Genomic DNA, 23,437 nt, shown 5'->3' with positions numbered 1-23,437 from the left:
GCTATTCGGGGTCTTTTGTGTTTCCATACAAATTGTGAAATTTTTTGTTCTAGTTCTGTGAAAAATGCCATTGGTAGTCTGGTAGGGATTGCATTGAATCTGTAGATTGCTTTGGGTAGTATAGTCATTTTCACAATGTTGATTCTCCCAATCCAAGAACATGGTATCTCTCTCCATTTGTTTGTATCATCTTTAATTTCTTTCATCAGTGTCTTATAGTTTTCTGCATACAGGTCTTTTGTCTCCTTAGGTAGGTTTATTCTTAGGTATTTTATTCTTTTTGTTGCAGTGGTAAATGGGAGTGTTTCCTTAATTTCTCTTTCAGATTTTTCATCATTAATGTATAGGAATGCAAGAGATTTCTGTGCATTAATTTTGTATCCTGCTACTTTACCAAATTCACTGATTAGCTCTAGTAGTTTTCTGGTAGCATCTTTAGGATTCTCTATGTATAGTATCATGTCATCTACAGCTTACTTCTTCTTTTCCGATTTGGACTCCTTTTATTTCTTTTTCTTCTCTGATTGCTGTGGCTAAAACTTCCAAAACTATGTTGAGTAACAGTGGTGAGAGTGGGCAACCTTGTCTTCTTCCTGATCTTAGTGGAAATGGTTTCAGTTTTTCACCACTGAGAATGATGTTGGCTGTGGGTTTGTCAAATATGGCCTTTATTATGTTGAGGTAAGTTCTCTCTAGGCCTACTTTCTAGAGCGTTTTTACCATAAATCAGTGTTGAATTTTGTTGAAAGCTTTTTCTGCATCTATTGAGATGACCATATGGTTTTTATCCTTCAATTTGTTAATATGGTGTATCACACTGATTAATTTGCGTATATTGAAGAACCCTTGCATTCCTTGCATAAACCCCACTTGATCATGGTATATGATCCTTTTAATGTGCTGTTGGATTCTGTTTGCTAGTATTTTGTTGAGGATTTTTGCATCTATGTTCATCAGTGATACTGGCCTGTAGTTTTCGTTTTTTGTGACATCTTTGTCTGGTTTTGGTATCAGGGTAATGGTGGCCTCATAGAATGAGTTTGGGAGTGTTCCTCCCTCTGCTATCTTTTGGAAGAGGTTGAGAAGAGCAGGTGTTAGCTCTTCTCTAAATGTCTGATAGAATTCGCCTGTGAGGCCATCTGGTCCTGGGCTTTTGTTTGTTGGAAGATTTTTAATCACAGTTTCAATTTCAGTGCTTGTGATTGATCTGTTTATATTTTCTATTTCTTCCTGGTTCAGTCTCGGAAGGTTGTGCTTTTCTAAGAATTTGTCCATTTCTTCCAGGTTGTCCACTTTATTGGCATGTGGTTGCTTGTAGTAATCTCTCATGATCCTTTGTATTTCTGCAGTGTCAGTTGTTACTTCTCCTTTTTCATTTCTAATTCTATTGATTTGAGTCTTCTCCCTTTTTTTCTTGATGAGTCTGGCTAATGGTTTATCAATTTTGTTTATCTTCTCAAAGAACCAACTTGTAGTTTTATTGATCTTTGCTATCGTTTCATTTCTCTTTCATTTATTTCTGATCTGATCTTTATGATTTCTTTCCGTCTGCTAACTTTGGGGGTTTTTTGTTCTTCTTTCTCTAATTGCTTTAGGTGTAAGGTTAGGTTGTTTATTTGAGATGTTTCTTGTTTCTTGAAGTAGGATTGTATTGCTATAAACTTCCCTCTTAGAACTGCTTTTGCTGCATTCTGTAGGTTTTGGGTCATCATGTTTTCACTGTCATTTGTTTCTAGGTATTTTTTGATTTCCTCTTTGATTTCTTCAGTGATCTCTTGGTTATTTAGTAGTGTATTGTTTAGCCTCCTTGTGTTTGTAGTTTTTACACATACTTTCCTGTAATTGATATCTAGTCTCATAGCGTTGTGGTTGGAAAAGATGCTTGATACGATTTCAATTTTCTTAAATTTACCAAGGCTTGATTTTTGTCCCAAGATATGATCTGTCCTGGAGAATGTTCCATGAGCACTTGAGAAGAAAGTGTATTCTGTTGTTTTTGGATGGAATGTCCTATAAATATCAATTAAGTCCATCTTGCTTAATGTGTCATTTAAAGCTTGTGTTTCCTTATTTATTTTCATTTTGGATGATCTGTCCATTGGTGAAAGTGGGGTGTTAAAGTCTTCAAGTATTATTGTGTTACTGTTGATTTCCCCTTTTATGGCTGTTAGCATTTGCCTTAAGGTTTGAGGCAAATGCTCCTACGTTGGGTGTGTAAATATTTCCAATTGTTATATCTTCTTGATTTGATCCCTTGATCATTATGTAGTGTCCTTCTTTGTCTCTTGTAATAGTCTTTATTTTAAAGTCTGTTTTGTCTGATATGAGGATTGCTACTCCAGCTTTCTTTTGATTTCCTTTTGCATGGAATATCTTTTTCCATCCCCTCACTTTCAGTCTGTATATGTCCCTAGGTCTGAAGTGGGTCTCTTGTAGACAGCATATATACGGGTCTTGTTTTTGTATCCATTCAGCCAGGCTATGTCCTTTGGTTGGAGCATTTAATCCATTTACATTCAAGGTAATTATCAATATACATGTTCCTATTACCATTTTCTTAATTGTTTTGGGTTTGTTATTGTAGGTCTTTTCCTTCTCTCGTGTTTCCTGCCTAGAGAAGTTCCTTTAGCATTTGTTGTAAAGCTGGTTTGGTGGTGCTGAGTTCTCTTAGCTTTTGCTTGTCTGTAAAGGTTTTAATTTCTCTGTTGAATCTCAGTGAGATCCTTGCTGAGTAGAGTTATCTTGGTTTTAGGTTTTTCCCTTTTATCACTTTAAATATGTCTTGCCACTCCCTTCTGGCTTGTAGTTTCTGCTGAAAGATCAGCTGTTAACCTTATGCAATTCCCTTGTATGTTATTTGTTGCTTATCCCTTGCTGCTTTTAATATTTTTTCTTTGTATTTAATTTTTGATAGTTTGATTAATACGTGTCTTGGCATGTTTCTCCTTGGATTTATTCTGTATGGGACTCTCTGTGCTTCCTGGAGTTGATTGACTATTTCCTTTCCCATGTTAGGGAAGTTTTCAACTATAATCTCTTCAGATATTTTCTCAGACCCTTTCTTTATCTCTTCTTCTTCTGGGACTCCTATAATTCAAATGTTGGTATGTTTAATGTTGTCCCAGAGATCTCTGAGACTGTCCTCAATTGTTTTCATTCTTTTTTCTTTATTTTGCTTTGCGGTAGTTATTTCCAATATTTTATCTTCCAGGTCACTTATCCATTCTTTTGCCTCATTTATTCTGCTATTGATTCCTTCTAGAGAATTTTTAATTTCATTTATTGTGTTGTTCATCATTGTTTGTTTGCTCTTTAGTTCTTCTGGGTCCTTGTTAAATGTTTCTTGTAGTTTCTCCATTCTGTTTGCAAGATTTTGGATCATCTTTACTATCATTACTCTGAATTATTTTTCAGCTGGCTGCCTATTTCCTCTTCATTTGTCTGGTCTGGTGGGTTTTTGCCTTGCTCCTGCATCTGCTGTGTGTTTCTCTGTGTTCTCATTTTGCTTAACTTACTGTGTTTGGGGATCTCCTTTTTGCAGGCTACAGGTTCGTAGTTCCCGTTGTTTTTGGTGTCTGCCCCCAGTGGGTAAGGTTGGTTCAGGGGCTTGTGTAGGCTTCCTGGTAGAGGGGACCGGTGCCTGTGTTCTGGTGGGTGGGGCTGGATCTCGTCTTTCTGGTGGGCACGGCTGCATCCGGTGGTGTGTTTTGGGGTGTCTGTGAAGTTAGTATGGTTTTAGGCAGCCTCTCTGCTAATGGGTGGGGTTGTGTTCCTGTCTTGCTAGTTGTTTGGCATGGGGTGTCCAGCACTGGAGCTTGCTGGCCGTTGAGTGGAGCTGGGTCTTAGCGTTGAGACGGAGATCTCTGGGAGAGCTCTTGCCGATTGATATTATGTGGGGCCTGGAGGTCTCTGGTGGTCCAGTGTCCTGAACTCAGCTCTCCCACCTCACAGGCTCAGGCCTGACACCAGGCAGGAGCACCAAGACCTTTTTCGGAAATCTGAGGTCTTCTGCTAGCGTTCAATAGGTGTTCTGTAGGAGTTGTTCCACCTGTAGATGTATTTTTGATGTATTTGTGGGGAGGAAGGTGATCTCCACGTCTTACTCCTCCGCCATCTTGAAGCACTCCCTCTGTTATGGTTTTATTTTCTCCTTACGTTTCTTTCTTGAGCTATATCTACTGATGTTTCATTTCATTTTGTTATTTTGCTGTATCTTGTTATTTTATAGTATCTCCCCAAAGCCTTTCTGTATCTACTTTCGTCTCTCATTTTATGGAGGTGTTTGCTTTATTGGGGCAAGTAGTTTTTGAGGTTTTATTTTTAATGGTTGATTGCTTGGGGGCTGCTAATTATAGCTTTTTTCATGTAAATTAAGAAAGCAAGTTTTCTACCGAGGGATGGGTTTTGAGGAATGTTTCTTTCTTAAACGAAGAGGTGATATCTTATGTAAAAAACAAAAATTGGTACTACTTTATATTACCTCTAAAGATATTTAAAAAAAGGCTTAATGTTTTTAAATTTTGAGATTCCTTTCAGTGTTTAAAACTTACAACGTTGCTTTCCACTTAGAGCTGATAATCATGACTTGTGTACCTGTGCACTAAAATAACTGAAGCTAATAAATATCATGGATGACGTTTCATTATTATTAAGAAATTCTCAAGAAATTCTATTCTTGAAGAACTTTCTCTTTTTTTGTCCTACCCACTACAAATGGCAGAAGTTTAAGAGGTACGAGAACTGAGTAGCACTGTTTGTCCAGTGGAATGAATCTGAGCTAACAGGCTGTTTCTAGCACTGAACGTTTAAAACAAAAAACATCTTTTCTTCTTTAATACTAATGGAACATAATAAAAACCTTGTAGTACTTTTTTATTTTCTTAAACATTCAAAAATCTTTAGTGAATCTAAAAAGTAGTTAAAAGTGTTTAACCTGGCTCTCCAACATCTGGCCCGCTTCCCAAACTCATCTTTCATTCATCGTCCCAAATTCCTGTATTTCCCTTTGCATAATGCTTGTTCCTTTGAATACGTGATGTGTATTTATACTGCATTCTGTTGCTCTTGCCAGCAATGCTTTTCTCTACTTCTTACCTGTCCAAATTAGACCTATCTTTCAAGGTCCTGCTCAATAAACACACACAAAAAAGTCTTTTTTTCTTTACATTGAACAGCCTTTTCTCCTTTCTCTGAAATTTAATAGTACTATGGTTGTGTAATTTTTTCAATCATCTACTCAATAAACAAAAATACAGTGTTTACGATTATCTCCATAAAATACTACAAGCTCTTTGAGGTTACAAATTTATCTGTGACTTTCACCGTTCTCAGCATGTTGCCTTATGCATTCTAGTTACTTAATAATTGTTGGTCCATTGTCACTTACTCCAAATATCCAGTAACAGTAAAATCCTCACTTATAATTTTCTTATGGTTTTAATTTCTTATAATCTAGGCAAGAATCCTTTAAAATGCAATCAGGAGCTTTCTAACCACATGTGGCTTTGCCTTCTATTTTTCTCATTCTACATGTGATTTTTATGAATTAATCTCTGACGGCCTCTCTTTGTTTTTTTCTTTTAGAGACATTTTCAGTTCATGATTTAACCCCAGCTATTGTCAGGGAGCTGGCTTAATGTGCTCTCTTGACTTCGCCCACCGTCAGCACCCTGTGGTATTTCTGGCTGGTGTTTTTCTCTGTGTGGGTATGTTTGCGTCTCCATGCCTAGGAGCCTTCTCCATCTCATTGTAAGCGCTGAGATTTGCACTTTCTTACTGCCTGTCAATTGGCAAAAAGCTCTGGGTAGCTGCTTCTGCTTTCCAGCCATATGAAATGAAACATGGGTGTGCAGAAGGCCCACCAGTGTCCAAGACTCTGAGTGCAGGTGGATTGCCAGATAGTAATGTAATGCGGAAATACTGACATACCAAAATGCTCTCCAGTCAGAACTGGAGACATTTAAAGTGATATCTGATATTTTTGGTCTAAGAATCTCATTCTTCGTATTACATGGGGATGGTCAAAAAACATAGAATATCTAACTCTCCTTTTGGGATTATTAAAAATTAGTTGAGAATAAGAGCATCATGACTTGTTGGATAGTATATTTTCATTGCCAGAGTGTCAGTGGTGTAGGGGCTTAAGAATGCAATTTTAAAAGGGAGTTATGGGTACCCTCTTGATAGAAAGATCACATATGCCTTTTATCACAGCTATTGTGGGGGAAAGGGGCCTCATGAGCTTGGGTAACGTGAAGTAACATGTTAATGGAAGAGTCTTTTAGAACCAAGGAGCCCAGAGGAAAGTGATATAAGATAGAATGTATTTTTTCAGATCATTTGCATCTCTTTTGAAGTGTTATTCTTCACTGTGCTCTTTAGCTTCTTATAATTCCTTTCGGCTGGCAGCCAACTTGTTGCATATCATTGTCTTGGACAGTCTCTAACTGGAGAAAGTTTCCCAATCATTATTCTGTGCTTCAGAATGATCATCTTATAAATGTAGTCAGGTGACCTCACCAAGATCGCAGTTATTATAGTGAGTACCTACTTTGGGGAATATGATTGTTGATCTGTAAGTATCTACATGCTTCTGTGTATAGAAAAGTATAAAAGAGACTAGAAATTGTATCTGATTCTTTGTGACTATAGGTAGATAGCTGTTACCAGCTGTACCTAGTGAGTGTAGTGACCAAATAAGTAGATTTCTTGAGTTTCCAATTTTTATTTCGTCAATTTTTGTATCTTCCCTGCAATGACAATGCCTTGGTTTTTATTTCAGTGTTTATGTTTCAAAATTTTATTGTCAGAGATTCCCATTTCTGTTTATTTTCTTGCATGTGATCACTGAATGGGGAATATGAATATGTGTAAGCTTTTCAAACTGACCTCAGAATTTCTCCTCTCTGGGGACTACTTTCACATGTAATATGTTAAATACAACTGTACTTTAAAAATCCAGCTATAGAAATAATTATATGCTAATCATTTTAAGAAAATGTCAGTTTTTCAGAGGGTTCTTGACTGATTTTGCTCCATGAACGAAAATATATCCTTGCATTTGAGGATGGTCTTTTTTTACCGGTATAAATTTTAGAATTGGTGTTGCAGGAATTGAAGCTCAGAAACTGGACCAGAAAACAAGTAGAGAAGAATAATGACTTCATTACATAGATTTTCAAACAGAATGTGTTATTTTGGTTTCTTCAGTTAAGCTAATTAGTTCCTGTTAACAAGGATGTATTATTTGATTGGAAGAAATATTTAATCTCTTTCACATTCCAGATGTCCAGATTTTGTAGTCTTTTCTTAGGTTAAACCCATCCAGATGCAAATTCTATTCCTCCTTCAAGGCCCAGCTTTTAAAAAAAATATTTCTTATCTTGAAAGCTGGCCCTACCCTACACCCTACCCAACCCCTCTCTACCCCAAAAAGGACCTTGTCTCCTCCTTCTGCTTGAAACTCCTAATCTGTCATAAATATCTTTCTTCTTTATGCTTATACATAGGTATTTGCATACATCAATTATTTCTAGTTTTAGAACGTGAGCTTAATATAAACAGGCACAAGTGGGATATTTATGGGAGTACAGAACTCCCGTAGCACAGTTTTGTACGTGTCAAGTAAGTGACTGAATTTTATATAAATGAATGGCTTATGTAGCGAACAGGCTTTCACCAAAACCTCTCAGGCCTGCACTCTCCTCATCTCAGACATGAGGGGATTGTGCTTCTTCTTGTTCCAGAACCGACTGGTGGGGTTATCTATCATGGAGGGTGGCATGGCAGTCTCCTTGATTTTCTCTGCGTCTCCCAGATAATATTCAGAATCCACCACCATGTGAATACAGATGTGATCTGTCAGTGTGACAAAGACTGCTCTCAAGAGAAAATTACTGGGCTGACAGCTCTCCAACCCTGGGTTTAGTTTTTGAGATGTCACTATAACAAGTGTTATGGTCAACGTTTCCAATTCCTCATCTACATATATGGTAGAATACACTGTTCTCGCTGTAATAGCATGAGGACTATTTTTCTTTTAATCCAGCTGTCACATAAGAAAGTGCTGCCATGGTTTCTTTCTTGTGGCCAAATGTTGCTAACCCTTTCAGTCATCCTTGAAGTTAGCGATAGGCGCACATCATGCATGTATTCATGCCATTTGCCTTTGTAGAAGGAGGAATGTGTTTCTTACATTTTTCTTTGGTAGTCGATAGCTAACTTCTGGGTGGAAATTTTGATAATACTGTGTGTTGTATTTATAAAATAAGAAAAACTTGTATTTAATAAAAGAAATTTTTATTTTATAGGAGATAATTAAATCAACATTGTTTTAAGATGTCACCAAAAAAAAATAGGCTCAGCATTAAGAGTTTCACTACAAAGTTTCAGTTGTCCCCCTTAGATATAGCTTAAAAAATGAAGTCCAAGGGCTTCTAATGCTATGTTTTTATCTATGGCATACCGACCTATGAGTTTGTGACCTCACGTCTAGCCATCTTGTCTACCGTCCTCCTACCCGTGCATTCTCTTCCATCAGGCTACCTTGAAGAGATACATCCTTGTCATTCAAAGCTCCAGAGACCAGCAGCATCAGCATTAGGGAACTTGTTAGCAGTGATTAGCAATGCCTGATCTCAGGCCTCACTCCAAACGTACTGAGTCAAATGTGTTTAATGTGATCCCTGGGTGATCCATATGCACTTATTAAAGTTTGAAAATCACTGGTCCACCCTCCTCGTTCAATTTTGGATAATGAGAGTAAATTAGCATTACTTTTTAATGTTACCTCTTGACTTCAGTAACTTTTCATCCCCTGCCAGATAACGCCCAGACTCCTTAGCCTGACATACAAGGCCCCTCCACACACAGACCTGGCGTGCCCAGATCAAAGATTCTAATCCACTGTTCTGATTTACTTGCTGTGTTCTGATCCTATCTCATTTCTCTTCCATTGCCCTCTCACCTCCTCTCCTGACTTCCCCATCCACATATCTACTGGTATCCATTCCTTTGAACTTAGCTGAACTCTCTCTTCTAGGGAGCCTTCCCTGATCACTCCAGCTCACAAAATTTCCTTTTTCTTCCTTAGAACTTCTGTAGCACTTGCGAGAGTATTGCATCTAATAATAGTAACCACAGTAACACTGGCAACTGACATTTGCTGAGTATTTACTGTGTACCGCACCCTGGTCTGAAGGAGTCTTCTTAGGAACCTCCTGGGTTAGGCTCTGTCTGTCCCCATTTTACAGATGAGGACAAAGCTTGGAGAGGTCAGAGGACTTGCTTGATGCTGCTGCCTGCTGAGTAACAGAATGAAGATTTGCTTGTGCTCTTAATCACTGTAATATTCCCTTCTCACTTCTTCTAACAGCATGGATGTCCTGAGAGTAGGAACCAGGCATGCTTTTGCATCCCCACAATGCCTGCCATAAACCTAAGTAAGGCATGTTCACTCTGCCTGGAAGTGTTCTTGGTAAACCAGTTGCACAATTATATAGCTTTTCCCTGTTCATGTGAATTGGTTTGGTTTCGATTGTTACATTTGAGATTTCATTTGATTATCTGCACATAAATGAAAGGAACTATTTACAAAAATGTACAAAAGGAAACTGATACAGCCTTTTATTACATGAAACGGTAGCAGGCATTCCAGATCACGTTGCTTTGATAGGAACCCTTGTGTTTTGCGTGTTGCCTTTGGAATTATATCACAATAGCGAAAGATTTTGCCAAATCAACTGGAAAAGCAAAAAATGTTTAAAATTGACCAATGAGGTTTCATCACTTTAGCTGGGGTGGGAGTGCTAAGCTGAACTTACGATTGTCTTCTTTACAAGGGAGGATTATGCTTTGATTCACTTGTAAGACCCTTTTGATCAGTTGTTGTGAGTTTAGCATCATCTTTTACCATTTCCAGCTTGTCAGTATTGTCTGCTCATCTTCCCTCCTTGGTTGCAACCTGCTGCTGGAGAAGATCAGGGCCAAGTAGGAATTCAGTGCACTACAGGCTTCGAGTGGCATCTCTTTCTTCCTGCGCTTTCCCTCACCCTGCCTGTCCCTGTTCCTAAGCTGACCCCAGGAGAGGCGGAACAGGCACTAATACTGTTAACCGTAACTTTCCCGCCCCTCCCTCCTGCCTGTCGCTCACCTTTCCCTTCCCTCCCCCCAAAAGGACCAAGAATGGTACAATCTCAGGACTGGTTCCTAGTGGCTAAACATGGCTGCTGGACCCTCACGTGACCCCACCTTTCTTCTTCCTCCCCTGCTGTATCCCCCGAATCTCCCCCCTCTGTTCTCTTCAGCTGCGACTAAGCCCCAAGATGCTGATACCACTTTCCCCTCCTTACCTTCACTTCTAACCCAGGCCTTGGGCTGAGCCTCCATCCAGGGCCCCCGCCGTGGTTCTGACCTGCCCGCGGTCCTGTACTGCAGGCTCTTGAGTGTGCGCTAGTCCTCGGAGCTGCTCCTCGCCAATCTGAGACCTGGAGCGAGCTTTCCCTTTGTCTTCTTTCTGTGACGCATCTACCTTCTCCTCCAAACACACCACACTCAATACTCTCCCTCTCCGTCTCCCAGCAAGTGTCATGTCTGAGAGATCTCAGAGCTCTGTGTCCACCTTCCTGGATCCTTTTGCTTTGATCCCGGCTGCCTGCCTTGATTCTCCCGGCTGCCTATCCCGGGATGCAACCAAGTTCTCAGGTCAGGCAGACACTGCTGTGCCTACTTGACCAAAGTGTTTAGACCACCCAAATCCATCTTCTGTACACAGTTCCCCAGCCCTGGTCCTGTGTCATTCCAGAGTGCTTTCCTTTTCGTGCTGAAATCGTCCAGGAGAATTTAGCTCATCTGTTTTCAGTTCCCTTTTTCAGGGATGGCAAATCGTTGGCATGTGTGCTATCACCATCACCTCTGTATACCCGTGGCCTACACTCTTCTGATGAGACTCAGAATTCTTCTTGGTATAACACCCCAAGCCAGTTCACTAGCATGTCACACACCATGGGATTGACTTGCTCTCCGTCACATTTGTACCAAACCTTTCCTACTGCTGTGCATTGCAGGTGACCTTGCCTTCTGTTTCATGGACAGGGTCATGGCCTCTGCCTGGGTTTCCTCTTCACCTCCAGAGTTCTGTTTTCCTTCAATTCTGTTTCTAGTTTTTTTCTTTTTTTTCTTTTTTCTAGTTCCTCCCCTTTGTTCTTGTCTCATCCCCTTCCCTTCTTCTAAGACCTTTCTCCATCAGTCACTCCCTCTCCTGTTTATAACTAACATCCCTGCCTGCAGATATACTTCAGTCTCCGCAGCCTAGAAAGCTACTCCTCGTACCTAAGTTCCTCTAGGCTGCCCTCCTGTCCTTTTTCTAAGTTTTTATTCTTGCCAGCTACTCAAGACACTCAGCACTCTGCCTGGGACCCTGTCTTTGATGCTTGCTCCTCCCCAGCTTTTGTGACACCGTGCCAACGCAGTACCAATGACGGCAGTTCCCATTCATTAAACACCTGCTAGTATTACCTTGCTGAATTGATGCAGTGATCTACACATCAGCTATTATGCATACCTATTCTACAGGTAAAGCTGAGCACCTTTATTGCTAACCTCAAGCCAAACTGGACTTAGACTTCTCAATCATTTTATCTTTTGGTTAAAGAAGAAAAGTCGTAGGAAATTAACAAGTAATCAACATTTTAATTTGATGGCAGTCACTTTGCTGGTACTTGTTAATGCACAGATGTTTTTGTTACACCTCAAAATTGTATTTTTTGATTTAAGAATACTGCTGTCTAATAATAATAGTAGAGTAGACAAAATTTACAGTTAAAATGTCTAAACACACTTAGCTTTAAGTATCATTCAAGAGTCATGTTAAAGAACATGGATAGAAACAACAATAAAAGTTATAAAATGCTTTTCGTAACCCAAGTCTTCTTATTGTTAAGGTTCCTGGTAATCCATTCATGATTTCAAATGGAAATCTTCTCTGCCTTGGAGATGGCATATCAAGGCTCTCATCCAAGGAGAGGAGGGGACAATAGAAGAGGCTTATTCTTGTTTCCCTTTTTGCAGAAATTTAACTGTCTTTGCTGGAGACAGAATATTCAATGGATATATGAGTGAAAGAATGAATGAGTAAATAAATGAGCAAAGGAATAGAATGAAGATCAAAGTTCATATGTTGAAATTGTGTGTTAAATTGGGTAGGGCAGCTGCTGGTCCTTAATTTTATCTAGGTTGTTGCAAATTATCTTCTTTACTGGACTTTCATTTGCAGATTTAGAGTCAGAGGCTTTAACAAATATGAACTTGACTACCCATTTGTGTAGAGATTTAAACTGCTATCATCGTGAAATTATTACAGCAGTTTTAAACTCTTAGCAGAAAGCTTTTAACAGAACTCTGCTATCAGAGTCAAATTTAATAAATTGGATGGAACCTTCTTTTTCCTTCCCTCTTGTACATTGTCTAGTAGAGAGGTTTCTGCTGGTGACCAAATTTGTTACAGTGCGGCGCCATCTATTCTGCCTGCTACAGACGCGTCATGGCAACAAGTGGCTGGATGCACTTTTCAGAGACAACTTGTATCCACAAATTGGTTGTTCGGGGGAAAAAAATTGGACTTAGTTCTTCAGGAATACTTATTTTCACAAATTGATTCATTGTACAGAAATCAGATTTGAACCCCAGGTGTTCAGTTGTGCTCTCTGTACACCATCCATTGCTAGAGGTGGTTCAATTAAACAGGAGGGAAAGATAAATGGCAGTAAATATTCATGTGTCACATGGCAGCATTCATCTCTAAGTCAGGAATCTTGATAGAAAAAGCTCAAATTTTAAAAAATGTGAGATTACCTCCTCAGTCTTTTTTATTTCCAATTAAATTAATGTCTTATATAGACACTGTAGACTCACATAGTATTCAATACCATGTAGTTTGCTATCTCTCTCTTAGTTTCTAATTTTCACTGTAGTTCTTAGTCTTTGCTTTTTGAGTATGAGTTTACGGTAGAATAAATCAGATTAGCTTTAGTGGGAGATTTAGTTTTCTTTAATGACTTACTAAGCAAAATGTACCTTCTTCTTAAGTGAAAAAGCCAAAGTGGATTATTTTTTATTTGACTAACAAGGAAAGGCATTTCTAATTTTATTTAGTGACTGAAATAAATTACTTTAACATAAATTAAATGTGAAATATATGTATGATCCTCTTTTAATGAACAAAGCAGATTGAGAGCCAAGCAGATTTGTAGTTGATCTCTTTAACCAGTTGGTGGTGCTCAAAACTCTGATAAGAAACTAATTGGAAGGCAAAGAGGTTAACCTGGAGGCTTTCTTAATAAATGTTACTTTATTAATTTTTGAAAAATCAGTGCCAAAAATGTGTGCCCAAATTACTGCATCTTCTAAGCTTAGGAACCAAACCAAGTGTCTCTGATGGACAGCAGAATACATTTCTAATAAACTTCTGTAAAGATGTCATTGGCTCCCATAGGGTTCACATATCGGAAATTGCATGTTTGTATAACGCTTGGCTCCATCCTGGAAACAGCCGTTAACCTGCTGACTGGGGAGTGGAAGTGCGGGCCATAACGTGGGCTAGCACGGTAGATTTAAGAAATATTGTTTTATATTATAACTACTTTTTTTTTTCTTTTTTTTACTATTAATGGGCTTTTTAGGGGCTAGGTGTGTTTGTGTAACTTTGTTTTTTAGTGCCCAAGAAGTCCAGTAGAGTAACAGTCTGTTGCTTGAATGTGTCCTGAGATGCAGTCAGAAGAGCACAGAGGCCTTGGAGTCAGGAGCTCAAAGGTCTGAATCTATCGGTCACATCTAACCAAAGTTGTTACTTGTGCTATTCTTGCTTGCGGGATCTTAATTCCCAACCAGGGATTGAGCCCGGGTTCCAGAGGTGAAAGCACCGAGTCCTAACCACTGGACCACCAGGGACTTCCCCTACTTGTGCTATTCTTAAAAATATATACCTTACACAATTATACTTTTAAATTCTGTACTGGCTAAAGCACCTAATTAATAGTGTTTTAGAGTTTTATCATCACACTGAAGCTTTCTTCTAATTTGTTTCAATCTTCCAAACATAGAATATGCTGTGGAAAACTTAATGAAACTATCAATCTTAAAAAGTAAAAAAAAAAAAAAAAAAAAAAAGCAAAAAACCCAACAAAACGAACAAACAAACAAAAAAACCCATTTTAAACAAATAATCCTAGAACTGATTTTTTTTTTAAATTTATTTATTTTATTTATTTATTTTTGGCTGCATTGGGTCTTTGCTGCTGCGCGCGGGCTTTCTCTAGTTGCGGCGAGTGGGGGCTACTCTTTATTGCAGTGCACGGGCTTCTCATTTCAGTGGCTTCTCTTGTTGCGGAGCACAGGCTCTAGGCGCGTGGACTTCAGTAGTTGTGGCACACGGGCTCAGTAGTTGTGGCACACGGGCTCAGTTGCTCCGTGGCATGTGGGATCTTCCCAGACCAGGGCTTGAACCCGTGTGCCCTGCATTGGCAGGTGGATTCTTAACCACTGCGCCACCAGGGAAGCCCCCTAGAACTGATTTTTATAACATAAAGAATATTTAAATTTAAATAATCTTCCTGTTACCTAGATAAGGGCTGCCTATCAATTCAGGAAGGCAGGTTTTGAATATCCCTACATTTTTCATAACTATCCCATATCAATTCTCTATAGCTCAGTTTTCCCACCTTGTAAAGCGAGGATCATAACGTCTTTTCCCCAGAGGTGGTGTAAGCTTTAGACGAGGTTCCGGGTGCTTGTTGGGTGTTGTTCTCCCTCCCGTGAGACAGGGACTGTGCCTCCGTTACTTCCGAGCCCCCATGGTATCCTGGACTCAGCCAGGGCCTTAGCACAGGAGGTCCTCTCTGTGTCTGATGACGCCTGGTGCTCCACTAATGAAGAGCTGTTTCTAGTTTGTAAAGTTTCACAAGGGTTTTGTAGACTCACAGATTCACAAAACAGACACTCATCTAGTTATACCTAGTTTTCAGATATTTGCCTGTCTATCCCGGGGATATTTATGTGTTGGTCTGAATCTGCCTAAACATGTAAGACTGGGGAAGGGGATATAAGATTTCTGACAGGTGTAGCAAAGGTGTTACTAAGAGTTTGTTCATCCATCCATTTATTTGTTCCACAAAATTTACTGAGCATGACTCTTCCAGAGATGAGGTCCAGGAAAGCTTCACCATGTCTCTGAGAGCTGCAGACTTCAAGGAGCAGGACGCAGGACTTCCCTGGTGGTCCGGTGGTTAAGAATCCACCTGCCAATGCAGGAGACACGGGTTCGAGCCCTGGTCCGGGAAGATCCCACATGCCGTGGAGCAACTAAGCCCGTGCGCCACAACTACTGAGCCTGCACTCTAGAGCCTGCGAGCCACAACTACTGAGCCCGCACACCACAACTGCTGAAGCCTGCACGCCTAGAGCCCGTGCTCCGCAACAAGAGAAGCCACCGTAATGAGAAGCCCGCACACCACAACGAAGAGTAGCCCCCGCTCGCCGCAACTAGAGAAAGCCCGCGAGCAGCAACGAAGACCCAACACAGCCTAAACTAAATAAATAAATAATAAAAAATAAATTAATTATAAGAAGCGGGACACTTCCCGTTTGGTAGGAATTGATAGGCAGCCCTTATCTAGGTAGCAGGAAGATTATTTAGATTTAAATATTGTTTATATTCTATCATAAAAATCAGTTCTAGGATCATCTGTAACAATTTTTTTTTTTTGGCATTTAAAACTCTGATGGTTTCATTAAGTTTTCCAGAGCATATACTGTGTTTGAAAAATTGAAACAAATCAGAAGAAAGCTTCAATGCAATGGTAATCATAAAACACTATGACTTAGGCCCTTTAGCCAGTATAGAATTTAAAAGTATAACTGTGTAAGGTATATATATATATATTTTTAGGAATAGCACAACTAATATCTTTGGTTAGATCTGATTGATTCAAACCTTTGAGTTTTCAAGATACAGAATCATGGAAGCAGATGGCGGCAGAGACTTTAAAAATCACATCCACCGTCTCTCGTAACATAGCTAAGAAAATGGAAGCTACCTGAACTTCATGGCTTACCCAAGGTTACACAGACCAGGGTCAAGACTTGGGCCTCCTGACTCCCAATTCAATGCCAAAGCGTTAATCTTCCATCCTGACTTCTACAAGATGAGCCATTTTGGGTGTGAATAAAAACAAGTATATGCTTGTTCAGCCTCAGTAAACTTTCATACGAAACATGGTGTATCATTTCTGCCCAGTTTATCAGAATGAAACCTTGCAGTTTCATTCAGGAGGCAGTTAACTAAGGTGCCCCTACATAACGTTTCAGAGCAGAGCAGCGGGAGGGAGCCCACGCCAGGTACGCAACATGCAGTTCTCAGCCAGAGCAGATGAGTGCCAGGACCATACCTGACAGAGGCAGGCAGGGTTTCCATTCGCCGTCTGCCTTGCCTGCGTCTGGTTTCCTGCGAGACGAATGGCATTCTATGCCTCAGGTGTATTAGTAATTTCTGAGTTTGTTCCCCACTCAAGATGACCTCATTGTTCTGTGCTGCTTTTCCATAATTATACAGTAACAGGAAAATAAACTGGTTCTGCATACAGCCCACAGCAGAAATCTTGTGCTCTTTATGTAAGTTTGATTTATAGACGTGTACCGCAGAGCGGAGTGACTATGAAACATTCATCTTCCCATTGCTAGTTGCCATGGAAATCGAGTACACAGAGCAGTGTCATTCCAGTCCTGGTGATGCCTGCAGTAGTTTATTCCTTTGTTGTTCTCGTTTCTTAAGCAACTGCCCAGTATTCTTTCATCATGACAATTAATCATGCACACACGTTTTTGTCTTTCATCTCAAATAGAAAGTACTAAAAATGTATGATAAAATTTGGGAGAATTTAAATATTCTGTGGGTTTAAATATGCATTTGTGATTTTTCCCCCTCAGTCCCATTGGAAAAATAGGTCATATTTTTAAAAAAGCACATATTAATGTACAGAGATCTCAATAAAGACAGCAATACAGAAATTTGAGGAGAAAGCATTACTACGCTAAGGAAATCTTAAGGAACTTCAGATTCGCAGGTCTCCCAGTGTTTGGCGCTAAGTCTGCATTTTGGGTAATGCCAACCCCAAAAAAGCCACTGAGCTAGATGTTATCAACTCTTCTTTTGGTTTGTTTTGTTAGCTTCTTGTAGGGGTTTGAGCAACCTACATACTTATTGGAGAGTGGTAGATATTAGAGTAGGGACCCTTTTTTCTTTAAAGGCTAATAAAGTTCAAGAATTTTTTTTACAGATTAAGTAAAGGGAATTCTAGTTAGTCTTCCTCATTTTTTTTTTTTTAAAGAAACCATTTTACCCAGTTTAACCTAGCAGAGTTCTTAGTACACAGCATGCCCACCATTAATAAGTGCTTGTTGATTATCCACCTTCTTTTATTGGGTTTTATTTTTTATTGATTAAGAGAGCTTGTCCGGGAATAACTCTGCGTGGATCTAAATCCCTGCTCCCTTGCTTGTTGGCTGTGAGACCTCTGAAAAGTATCAATATCTTAACTTGCCTTGGTTTCCTTATCTGTAGAGTGAACAGCTGTAAAATTAAGAAAATCAGGGCTGATTGGGGGCTTCACAGGGATAATCCATGCCAAGGGTCTAGTTCTGTTGCCTGCCATGGGATAAATGCTTAGGCGGGGGGGGGGGGGGGGCTGTTCTGGTGGTGGTGGTGGTTATCCCTGCGAGGATTACAGTACTGCTCGTAGGACTCGGGCTATTCCAGGGAGGATGCCACACCCAGCCCGGGGCTCTGTCCCCAGCATCCAAGTTCACAGATAATTGCCAATGCTTCCTTGGACTTGGGCCGCAGGGACTGGGTCCATCTCAGCACTTTGGATACTAGCATGGTAGCCTAGAGGCATTTACAGTGGTCTTTTGATCTGCAAATGGAGAGGAGAAGGCCGCTGCCTGTGGGCTTGTTTCTCATAACTGGCTGTGTGTGGGGTACGTGGGAGGGCATGGAGAGAGTGTGAGCTGCCTGTTCATGGCTTGCTGGGGGAAGGTTCCAGCGTTTGTCTACCGAGCCTGCCTCTCCGCCCCACACTCCCCGTGTCATTCAGCAATGGCTGCAGCCTCCCTCCCGCCTTCCTGGAACTGAAGTTTTCCAAACTGGTAGCAGAAGCATTCTTTGTTGAAATTCACTCTCCTTGGCAGTCCTCCAGGGCACACGGCAATGCCTATTTATATGATTCAGCTTTTGTTTGGTTAGCCTTGTATTTTGTCCGTTTTGCTTTGTGCAGTTCTTTCTCCCCACCCCTCAAATTTTTCATCTTTAAATCCCTTGGACTTCATTTCTATTTATTTTACTAGCTGGCTTCATAATGTTGCTAAAAGTTGTTTGCGTTAAGCTATCACAAAATGAATAGCCTTAGATTAATTTGTCTTTCCCCCGCCCCCCCCCAGCCTGATCCATAGCATGTGAACTAGGTGCACTTTTCTTAATGATTAAAACAAAATGGTCTTTATGGTTTCCCCTTTGCCACATTCAAATATTATACCACAGCGTTCCCGGTTCTCTTTATTTACCTCTTTGTTTTTCCCTGGCTGCTTATTAGCAGGCTCATGCCAGTTCCAAAGAGATAGCAGTTTAACTTTTCTGAATATTGTGTTTTCCCCTTCACTGTCATTCTTCCTGCTTCTCCCCACATGATAAAAACTCTGGAGTCAGACTCTCATGTCTTCTATGAGAAGCTCTCAACACCCAAGGTGACCTGGGCACTCAAGGGACCCCTGTATTTCTGTGACTGCATTGGACACACTGTGTATAGCTCTCAAATCAGTGACTGCAATTTAGACCCTCCCTACATATTTGATAACGTTTCCAAATCCTCCCTGGGCCCCTGCTTGGCTTCATGGTTCTCACCTCACACTTAGTGAGCACCGTGCACTCTTGTCTTCTCTTTGCACCCTGATCTCTAGAGGAGGTGCTTCTGTCCTGTGCTCTTTCTTTGTTTTGGAAACAAATATTTGTTGGCATCTACTGCATTGCAGGCACTGGGAATATATAAAAGTAAACAAGACAGGCACCGCCCTGCCTTCTAGGAGCTTATTGTCTAGTTGGGGAGATAGGTGGTCAGAATCCAAGGTGGTTAATCCTGAAAGATGACTACAGAGCACTGTGGGAATATGCAGGAAGGCTGCTGACTGCAGGCTGGGGAAGAGGCACGGAGGCTGACTTCAGAGGGAGTGGTGGCTGATGGGAGACCTGGAGGGTGGAAATAGCCAGGCAGAGGGAGAGAGAACGTGTTCTAGGCAGAGTGTATCTGCAGAGGGCAGCAGGGGAGCCTGGCCCTTTGAATAACTAAGGGTTGTTAACTGTAGCTAGTCTGCTGTTGAATATGCTCATTTTTGTTTGCCTGGGTGGGTGGGGCCAGAAGGGTAAATGCAGAGTGATGAGACTGGAAAGGTACGCAGGGCCTGGGTCATGAATGGCCTTGTAAGTCGCTGAGAAGTTTGAACTTGATCCTAAGGACAACAGGAAGCCATTGAAATGTTTTAAGTAGGGAAGCAACAGGATCGGATTTGTGGTTTACCTGGTGTCTCCTATCACAGTGTGAGGAATAACCTCTATCTGGGTTGATCCCAGCGACCCCCCCGGCGCAAACTCACCTTCTTAACCCCACAATGTGAGTCCAGCTCAGCACATCCAGCTTCTTACATTTTCCTGATTAACACAAAGGCTTGTCCCAAACTCTCCTTCCCTTTTTCTAGCTTCCTGTCTTGACGATCAGGACTCCACCTTCTCCCAGCTCCTGGCTGATCCTTGCTCTGAAATGACTGTGTCATCTGGAATGTCTGCTGGAGTCCCCATACTACCATTGCCCAGAGAGTCCATTGCTTTGCCTACCAGTGTGGATTCCCCCAGGATTTGGGGATCTAGCCTGAGTTCATTGGGTTCCTTTGACCCCTGAAATTCATTGCAGCTCGTACGATTGGCACTTCCTGCCCGGCCCTTAGCAGACCAGACCTGACCTACCCCTGAAGAATTCTTCTAGCCCTTTTTCCCACCAGCAGTTGAATATTCCAGATATTCCACACTGATCCCCTTCCCACCCCCATATAGGACAATAAATGTGGGGAGATGGATTGAAATAAGATGAGTTGAACTAGCCAGTAAACTTTGGGAAAGTTATTTAATGTCTCTGTGCCTCAGTTTCCTTACCTGTAAATAACAGATATTAAGAGAACCAACACCATAGAGTTGTTTGAAGGATCAAATGAGTGGATGCATGAAAAACACTCTGCTTGTCCCATAGTAGGCACTCACTGTTTATTATTGATTTTATGAAAGTGTCTAGACTGTCAGAGAGAAAGAAGCAGGAGAACATAAAAGGATTTTGACTTCAGGGATAATTTACCCCAGGCAAATGAGATTAATCTTGAAAGGGCCACGCCTCTTCACAATGGGTAATCGACAGATGACAGTAATAATACTACACCCTTCCCAGTCCGGGTAGTGACCAACCTGGCTTCCTTTCAAACCTGAGGTTTTATTGTCCGTTGATTTTGTTCCAGAAATTCTCTGAATTTTCATGAAATTAAATTAGCTTTGCATTTCATAAATTATGCTTTATTCCAAAAGACAGTCACGATGTTTGCCTCAGCTTTGCATCAGTAGTTTGGGCCTCCTAGGACCTGCCTTTCCTCCTTAATAATAGCGATAATAACAGCTACCAGTTGATAAGGCAGGAGAAGACAACTCTCCCTATATACTGGTTTATTCCACAAATACTTGCTGAATGCCATGTGCCAGACACTGAGACGGGTACTTTCAGGGCTACAGGAACAAATCAGACAGGGACAGTCTTTCACAGAGTGACTGTAAGTAGAAAATGGTACCTACTGTAGAAGAACAAAGAGGCGAGAGGATTTAATTCCAGCCAGGGTAATCGAGGAACTTAGCAACTGAGTTAGGATTTGAAGAATCCCTGGAAGGAAAGCATCCAGGAGAGAGAAGAGCATGGACAAAGAGTGGGTGGAAGAGAGTAGGAGATGGAACAGGAAAGGTAAGTAGACCTGAGGGTGTGATGACACACAGAGTGCTTACTGGACACCAAGCCCCATTCTAAATGCTTTGCTTGTCTTAACTGTGACCCTCACAGCAACCCCGCGAGGTGGCTACTCTTATTACCCCTATTTTACAGATGAGGAAACGGAGACACAGAGCGGCCAAGTAACTTGGCTAAGATCACAGTAACTGATAGAATTTGGTTTTGACTCAGACGTTCTGACTCCAGATTGGAAACACAAATAGGCATACACATCATGCGAGGGAGAATCTTCGCCTTTCTTTCCCTTTTACATCTCTCCCCATGTGCTTTTGAATCTCTTTATCAGTCAGATCTACTACAATTTATAATTTTGAAGGAATTTTAGTTAAGGGCCTTTTCCAGTTCAATTTCAGTAGAGTAAAGATCTGGACAGCATATAAATTTTTGCAGTCAAAAATAGAGCTATATAATCTATGGCTATAAGCCTTTTCATGGACCTAAGGCTGTGGATATATGAAAACACTTAAGCTAAATTGTACACCCTTTTTATAAAATTCCCTGATTTCTGACAATTTGGTCATAAAATCTTTTGATAAAAATATCAAAAACCTCATGGGATTTCCCTGGAGGCGCAGTGGTTAAGAATCCGCCTGCCAGTGCAGGGGACACGGGTTCGAGCCCTGGGCCGGGAAGATCCCACATGCTGCGGAGCAACTAAGCCCATGCGCCACAACTACTGAGCCTGTGCTCTAGAGCCCGTGAGTCACAACTACTGAGCCTGCGTGCCACAACTACTGAAGCCCGTGCGCCTAGAGCCCATGCTCCGCAACAAGACAAGCCACCGCAATGAGAAGCCTGCGCACCGCAGTGAAGAGTAGCCCCTGCTCGCCGCAACTAGAGAAAGCCTGCACACAGCAACAAAGACCCAACGAAGCCAAAAATAAACAAATAACTAAATTTATTTTTTAAAAAAATCAAAAACCTCATACTGCAATACTATAAAATGTGGGTGCATTAATGGCAACAACAACAAAAAAATCTGTATTTTAGGCTGTCATGACCTGTTTAAACATCATAATGAGAAACATTTATGGCTTAAATAATTGAAGTCCCTGTTTCTCAGGATCCGTATACTCATCTCACCCTTTTGTTAGATCTTCAAACTAATCACAAAACTGACTGGCTTGAGCTTCTCCGTAACTCTTCTTCTCCATCGTGGGGTGGTGGGATGTGCCCAGGGCTGTTGGTTAGTTGTTCAGGCTCGGATCTCATGTTATGGGGAGTTGACTTAGGCAAGTCTGTTAACCTCCCTGGACCTCAGTTTCTTCTCCTAAAGGACTTCTAGCTTTAAATACCTTGATTCTCTGTTTCCATACCTTCTGTTTACTTACTCTTTAAAGAAAATTATGATTAATAGCACAGTGAACTAATCGCCAGAAATGAAGCAAAGGGCAAGCAAATAATTTGCTCATCAGTTTCACTGATCATCATCAATTTCATCATGAGTTTCATCAATCACCATCATCAGTTTCACTCAGCATTATTTAACAAATATTTATTAAGCACCTACCATGTACATGATAAATATTTGTGTTTCACTGCCCAGCATTACTGATAATTACAATGTTAAATTCTCAGATTTACTTGGAATTTACCTTCTCTCAGTTTCCCCATTGCTAATATACCCTTCATGGCTACATTATTACTCTAGAATCTTATTCTCTTTAATCTTATTTTCTTACACCCCGAACAAACAAAGCAAAACAGAAAACTTTCATCTCAAAGGGATCCTTAATATATTGCAAATTATTATTAAATCATGTACAGCATTTTTCTTTCCATGTTTTCAATGTAAAGAAGCCCCATAAACCTACTGCTTCATAGGGAAAACCATAGCCGTCAAATGTTCACATCTAATCCAGCTGGATCAGCTGACATACTAGGTCTAATGGTTTGCAGTGATGGATTTGTCATAGACCTGGAGCCTCCTGCAGGTTGTAAATTGCTCAGACTCTAATGCTGTGGAAAATTTACAAGGACTGCAATTAGAATAGAGTGTTTTGACTTATCTCAGTTGTATTGGGAAAAAACACAAAAAAGAAAAAACCCTGATAAGAGGTGTATCAGATAGTCATAAGTTCATGTGACAAAAAAGAGTTATTGGGCAATTTGTCAAATAAGATGGATAATAATGATGGCCAAAATATCTGTCATTTTTCGAGTGCTTTAGTGAGTGCTGGGCATTGCCATTATTTCATTCAATCCTCACAGTCACCTATTATTATTCCTATTTTACAGATGAGAAAACTGAGCTTAGAGAGGTTAAATAATGTTCCCAAAGTCACACAGTTAACGCATAGCTG

The 23,437-nt window shown here is 40.6% G+C and overlaps 1 protein-coding gene across 18 annotated transcripts in view; it reads left to right on the top strand.

Moving 5' to 3' along the window:
• The window catches only part of LOC130706683 (EF-hand calcium-binding domain-containing protein 11-like), a 147,061-nt gene that overhangs the window by 26,068 nt on the left and 97,556 nt on the right, over positions 1 to 23,437 (top strand). Inside the window, exon 6 of one of the 18 annotated variants that reach the window (XM_057539365.1) lies at positions 19,795 to 19,822. The exons of 15 other annotated variants lie outside the window; for them this stretch is intronic. In XM_057539365.1, the coding sequence (XP_057395348.1) occupies positions 19,795 to 19,807 (13 nt within the window). In that variant the 3' untranslated portion in view covers positions 19,808 to 19,822. Of the gene's footprint in view, positions 1 to 9,373; positions 9,450 to 13,710; positions 13,745 to 19,794; positions 19,823 to 23,437 lie in introns of those variants that run through there. 2 more of the 18 variants (XM_057539362.1, XM_057539355.1) reach the window with 2 other exon arrangements.

This window comes from Balaenoptera acutorostrata, unplaced genomic scaffold (assembly GCF_949987535.1).
Source record: "Balaenoptera acutorostrata unplaced genomic scaffold, mBalAcu1.1 scaffold_636, whole genome shotgun sequence".
Lineage (NCBI taxonomy): Eukaryota > Metazoa > Chordata > Mammalia > Artiodactyla > Balaenopteridae > Balaenoptera > Balaenoptera acutorostrata.
The sequence above is the reverse complement of the archived record's forward strand: the minus strand, read 5'-3'. Positions and strand labels throughout refer to the sequence as shown.